The sequence below is a fragment of the Sinocyclocheilus anshuiensis genome, unplaced genomic scaffold (genome assembly GCF_001515605.1).
Source record: "Sinocyclocheilus anshuiensis isolate Anshui unplaced genomic scaffold, SAMN03320099.WGS_v1.1 scaffold1671, whole genome shotgun sequence".
NCBI classification, from domain to species: domain Eukaryota; kingdom Metazoa; phylum Chordata; class Actinopteri; order Cypriniformes; family Cyprinidae; genus Sinocyclocheilus; species Sinocyclocheilus anshuiensis.
In genome coordinates, this window is record NW_015549701.1 from 77,352 (window position 1) to 83,526 (window position 6,175).

Below are 6,175 nucleotides of genomic sequence, written 5' to 3' on the forward strand. Positions count from 1 at the left end.
GGCCCAAAATGTCAACTTCTGACTCAACCAATCAGATGAGTTTGGGGCGGGACAATCTGTCTGAACGACCAATGACAGATGAGGGGCGGAAGAGACAGTACAAGTCTTTGGAAACACACACTTCAGATGTAAAATCAACCAAGACTCTTTCCACTATCCAGTAAAACTCAACATGACAACAGTCAAATGGTTTGCAAACATGTTCACATATTGTTCTTTATTTTGCTGCAGTACGTTTTACTGACTGTTAGTTAAGCAGCGTTCCATAAAGCTGAGCTTTAGTCAGACTGTTTTTGCGACTGAGTCCAGCGTTTCCAAACTTTTGATGCTGTTGCATCATCTTCTGAGCTCCGGGGTTTTTAAGATCTTTGTATTTCTGGACGTCCAGATCGTGGTTTAGTGACTCCGCTGAACTGCCGGGACTCTGTAAAGTGTCTTTAGTCACGTTCTCCTTGTCTTTGGCGTTTCCAGTCATGAAAAAGCTGCTTGTCGAACCTTTTGAGCCAAACATCAGTCCTCTCTCGGCCTTCAACGCATTCAGACTCATCTTCGGGTTCAGCGCAGGACTCGATCCCGCCGACGCAGGGAATCGTGGATCTGGCACGCGCCTGCGGAAGACGTTGTCTTCCTCCTGGAAGCTGCTGTAAAGAGGACCTGGTTTGATCTTGGCTGGACCGGCCGTGAAGTGGCGCTCTGGGAAACTGAAGGGCGAGAAGCTGCTGATGTCCTCGATGCTCATCTGCCGCCAGCCATCCGTCGGGTCTGCAGGGACGAGGACGCGTCTGTCTCCGGATCGGCCGTTCTGTGAGCCCATATGCTGGGAGCTGCTTGACTTGGGAAAACCTGGACGTTCCTTTCCATATGAGGATAAGTTCTTGCGCTCATAGTCTCCATCATACCAGTTTGTGCACAAAGACGAACTGTGAAGCTTCTCATCCGAGGCTGTGCTGCAGCTGGAGGAAAACCCACAGAAAGGGTCTTCATGCAGAGGGAAGCTCTCGTCGTCCAGGTTGCTGTCGGTGGACGTGTGTCCTCGGATCCGTCCGCTCTGGTCCGCGCTCTGCCGTCTCTCCGTCCAGCGGTCACGCAGCTGCTCATCGGTGGGACAGTACAGCGCCGTGTCGCTGCAGTACAGGTCAGACGACTTATACGCCGTGTGCCGCTGGACTTTGTTGTCCGTGCCGGATGGGAATTCTGGGGCTTGCGGGCTTGGCGAGCGTGTGACCGGACAGCTTCTCCCAGGCTTAGGTTTCTCCAGGACCCAGCCGATGACGGCGGTGGGAACGGCGTCTGAGTAGGAGTGATGCAGCGCTGCGCTCCAGCCTTGACCCTGCCGCTGCATGTGGGAGCTCACTCGCTCCTGAAGATCAGCGGGAAGCTAAAACAAACACACAGTGAAACTCTTAATACAGACAAGACACTACAAGAGAAGAAATGTGTTGGAAATAAGAAATCATACTTGCATCGTTCTTCCATAGCGCCCATAAAGGGACATGGTGAGGGAAATATGAGATCTCTATTCCATAGTTCTCACTCAACTATTGTGTTCCACCAAGAAAGTTTGCTTTCTCTTCCAAAACTGTCGCATTCCCATAAGAAACTTGCATTTGCTTGCAAAACTTCTACATTGTCTTGCAAAACTATTGCATTCCCTCAAGAAAGTCTGCTTTCTCTCCCAAAACTGTTGTGTTCCCTAAGAAACTTGCGTTCGCTCGCAAAACTATTGCATTCACCCAGAAACTTTGCTCATAAAACTTCCTTTATTCTGATGGATATAAATGGCACGTATGATGAATCGTATGAAGAAAACCTTCATCCGACCTCATCGTCCTCTGTAGTCCATCAGAAGGACACAACAGAGCTGCATTATGGGAAGAGCGCTCTGTTCTCTCTGTGATTAACAGCACATGGAGCTTGTCTGTAAACAGACTCTGTAAGCAATAGATCCAGCGCATTTCTCTTTGCCACTAAACATAACAGAGAGAGTTTATATTCAAAGAAACCCATCTGGCCTCCGGTAGAAAGAGACAGAATGAAACCGATGGATTTTAAACCTGCGACTGCAGAATGAAAATGGAAAGGATTCGTTGCGCCTCTGACTTTCTTTAAGGTTGTCCTATTTTTAGGATGAGTTTCCCTTTGAGAAAGAAACCAGCGGCGTGTGTGTGTGTGCGTGTGTGTGTGTGTGTGTGTGTGTGTGTGTGTGTGTGTGTTCTTCAGCCATACCTCGGAGAGTTTGTGCGCTCTGTAAGGAGATTTTCCACACTGGAGCAGTCGAGCCGCCAGATTACAGTCTTTCCTATACAGATCCTGCAGGAAAAGCACAAACCATCAAACTAACATGATTTAATTTGGCAAATGATCATTCAATATACAACTCTCAATCCATCAATATTACACATCTGTCATTTACTGACAAAGACAGCAGACGAATGTCTTTCCTCGTTTCGTTTGAGCTGAATGCGGCTGATGTGAACACTGATTATAGTTAGTCTAGTTAGGCAACAGTGGGTTAAACTGACAAGAAAAGTTCTGATGGTTACCCATGATTCACAAACTAGCATGTTAATCTTCCCAGTCCATCAGCCTTTACATCTCGTTTGAGAGGGAATCTGGGCACCATCTCTGGCTCAATGGACCCTAACTAGTGAACCTAGAGAGAAACCAAGTGGACACTGAAGCAGCAGCTGCTCCTCAAACCTGAAACACTCGCTCCATAGAGATCTCAACGCCAGAGGCTGATAAATATTATCAGAGAAACCTGTCAGGAACTATCAACTGAAAACATCAGAACACCATCTCCTGTGAGCCGACTTTGATCAGATTTCAGATTTTCAGCTGTGAAGGCGTCACTAGCCTGTGGATGATGGAAACGTTCAGCATGGCGTCTGTCGTACGTACGTTATCCTCTCGCAGCTTCTGGATGGTGATCTTGTCCTCCATCAGGTGGTTTTTCAGCGTGACGATCTCTCGACTCAGAGATCTCTTCTCCTCTTCGTGACGTTGAGTCTGGAACACAAATAACCAACATGAACGTACTTCAGTACTATACTGCATCATTGTCCGGCTCTAATCTGATAGATGCAACTATAAGGCATGAAGATATTAAAGCGATTAGTTCTCCCAAAAATGAGATCATTTTATCATCATTTACTCTCACCAAACCTGTATGAGTTTCTTCTGTTGAGCACAAAAGAAGTTATTTTGAAGAATGCTGGTTACCAAACAGTTGACGGTAGCCATTGACTTCTATAGTAAATACATCAATGTAATACATCAAAAATACATACATGGAAATCAATGGGTACCGTCAACTGTGTGGACTCTCAGATCAACTTGAGGGTGAGTAATTGATGGAAGAATTTTAATTAACTATCCCTTTAACATATAATCAACTTTAACATGAAGATTTTCTGTAAAGCTGCTTTGGAAATGTAATTGTGAAAAGTGCCTTACAAATACATTTCAGTCAGCTTCAGTTCAGTCTGTAATTTCTGCTCATCAATCAGATGAGTTTCATAAGAAAGCACATCTCAAAGCATCTGTTTGTGTGTTTGTTGAAATAGAAATCCCTTTACTTCTTTGGCTCACATTCATTGAACAAACCATGTGGAGTATCAGCAGTATTTGCATATGATTAATGGATTTAATTCGACAGGATTTATATCTGCAAGAACTTCGTTTTGTTTGACTCTGGATGTAATTAAAACAATCAGACACTCGCTCACATGACGGATGTACGCCAGCATTTAGTCTGTGAAGCAGCTTTAATATAAACCAGAATCAACCAGTATTTCATAATTGTCTATATTTCAAACTCAAATAAGATGATTCAAATGAATAGCTGATTTTTCCTGATGAAAGCATCAATGCACTTACACTCATGTGTCTTTTCTAGACAGCAGTCATTCATCCGAGATCAGCACTGGACTGAACGAGTGATTGTTGCTGAATCACAGGTACGTCGTCACTCGTCTCTCTACGCCTGAATTACTGCAGTGATTTATATGATGCTGTTTCTATGGCAACATCTAGTCATGTCAAGTCACCTTTATTTCTATAGCGCTTTATACAATACAGATCGTGTCAAAGCAGCTTTACAGTGTTAAACAGGAAAAATGTGTGCTGATAATGCAAGAGCATAATAGAAAAGTTTATCAGTTAAAGTCAGTTCATTGTTGATTCAGTGATTCATTGTCCAGCTCAGTTAGTTCTCTTCCAATAGCGTCAACAATGTTGCCAGAAATTGTCAATCATGGTCATGTGACCTGTGCTGATGTTTCACCTGAGCTCCTGTATGAATATTTTTCAGAGTTTTACATGTGAGTTTAACCTGTGTGTGTGTGTGTGTGTGTGTGTGTGTGTGTGTGTGTGTGTGTGTGTGTGTGTGTGTGTGTGTGTGTGTGACAATGGCCTTACACAGACTGCAGTCAGCACATTGTTGTCCAGGGTGGAGGTGTGTGTGTCGAATGTGTATGACGTGTGTATCTGTGTGTGTGTGTGTGAGTGTGTGTGTGTGTGTGTGTCAAATCCCCTGTGAGCCAATTACTAAAAAACTGAAAGCGATGAGGTCTGAAGAGTCAGATGCTCAAGTGTCTTTGAACAGCATCCAGTGTGTTTCCAGAGGATGACTGTGTTTTAGAGTGAATGTAGACGTCGTCTCTGAGTTTAGAAAGAGCTGAATGTGGATGAATGGCCTGTCGTAAGGATTTGAACATTGTCTCTGGGGTCTCATTTGTATTTTCACTAAGAAACTTGGACTAATGAGGACACAGAAAATGCCACATTCAGGAAAAACACTGAATTGCTCGACAGCATCATTAGACAGATTGAGTTCTGAGCTGCAGTCGACCGTCACGGCAAAATAAACATTCAAAAATCCAGATACATTTACTGGAGATGCAGAATGATAGAAATTTATCAAAACAAGAACAAATATCTGCCAATGGGCTCAAAAAAATCAACTCAAAAACATTTATCAAAATCTTATACTGTATCCTAAATTGAACTGGTAGCCATCCTAAAGAAGAGAACAATGGAGTAACATGATCCGTTTTCCCAGCATTCATTAACATCCTTGCAGCAGCATTTTGTACTAGCTGCAAGCGAGCAACGTATGTTTGGCAAGTCCCAACATAAAGAGCACTACAATAAAATAAATGGTAAAAAATATAGGCATGGACAACTTTTTCCAGGTCATTCTCGTACTGGAATCTTTTTTTTTGACTCCATTGTTGAGTTCCCATCATTGATTCTGCTCATTTCCTTGTTATTTCTGTGAAGCTGCTTTGAATCTGTATTGTATAAAGTGCTGAAATAAGACTTGACTTGACTAGTTAGTTTCAGATCATTGTGTGTGACTGTAAATCTGTACGGTGACTTTAAGCACTTCATTCAGACACAATATTTAATTCTCGGCTGCTTCATTCAGTGACCGTGTTTCTCGGACCTGCGCAGTTTCTCAGTGAATTTGTCGAATTGGTCTTGAGCTCGTCGCAGCTCCGTCTCCAGATACTGACGCGTTGACTCGAACTCGCTCTGCAGCTGCTGCAGTTTGTGTGTGATGTAGCCGAGATGTCTGCGCAGATCCTCCTTCTGCTCCTGCAGTGAACTACACACAGACAAACACAGGCAGATCATTTCATTTACTCCTCAACAACAGTGCATCTCAACCACGGGCCCAAATATGTCTCCGAATGATTGAGATGTAGTTATATAAACATAATCTCAATTCAAATTCACTCGCTCCACAGCAAACACACTCTGTGATCAAAAGCACCAAAGATGATTTATTCATGCGCTTGTGGATATCCATAAGTCTGAGATACTAGAGTTGTACTTTAATGACCTTCAAAATCATAAAATGAAAGATAAATAATTATGATGGAGCAGCGTTCACTCAATCTGATTTCAGTGCATTTATGTCACATTCAGCTGTAAAAAAATCTTTCACATTCAGCTGTGAAAGCTAAAAACTCTACACTCTAATGTTTTACTAGCAATGTTATTGTTCTGTTTTACTGAAGTATTTCACTTTAGTAATTTACTCTGACCCAAATAAGAGACTAGTGATGAGGGTTAGAAGAGAGCGATGGACTGTAACTGTGTGTGTGTGTGTGTGTGTGTGTGTGTGTGTGTGTGTGTGTGTGTGTGTGTATATATATATATATATATA

At 43.0% G+C, this 6,175-nt stretch overlaps 2 protein-coding genes across 2 annotated transcripts in view; both read right to left on the bottom strand.

The window, feature by feature from the left end:
* Positions 1-247: 247 nt before the first annotated feature.
* LOC107660567 (brain-enriched guanylate kinase-associated protein-like) lies at positions 248-3,060 on the bottom strand. Its single transcript, XM_016449889.1, has 3 exons — positions 2,902-3,060; positions 2,227-2,310; positions 248-1,378 (listed from the first exon to the last, which is right to left on the bottom strand). The coding sequence occupies exons 1-3, from the start codon at positions 3,058-3,060 to the stop codon at positions 248-250; spliced, it is 1,374 nt and encodes a 457-aa protein (XP_016305375.1).
* A 2,367-nt stretch (positions 3,061-5,427) lies between these two features.
* Positions 5,428-6,175, bottom strand: part of LOC107660568 (uncharacterized) — a 13,969-nt gene continuing 13,221 nt past the window's right edge. Inside the window, exon 3 of the mRNA XM_016449890.1 lies at positions 5,428-5,611. Within this exon, the coding sequence (XP_016305376.1) occupies positions 5,428-5,611 (184 nt within the window). The remainder of the gene's footprint in view (positions 5,612-6,175) is intronic.

What these genes read in the sequence shown, in the direction of transcription:
- LOC107660567 (XM_016449889.1), bottom strand. Translation starts at nt 3,060, where the DNA reads ATGATGCAGTATAGTACTGAAGTACGTTCATGTTGGTTATTTGTGTTC. An exon ending in AGAAGCTGCGAGAGGATAAC is followed by an intron (nt 2,311 to 2,901) that starts GTACGTACGACA and finishes CTTTTCCTGCAG; the next exon opens with GATCTGTATAGGAAAGACTG. An exon ending in GAGCGCACAAACTCTCCGAG is followed by an intron (nt 1,379 to 2,226) that starts GTATGGCTGAAG and finishes TGTTTGTTTTAG; the next exon opens with CTTCCCGCTGATCTTCAGGA.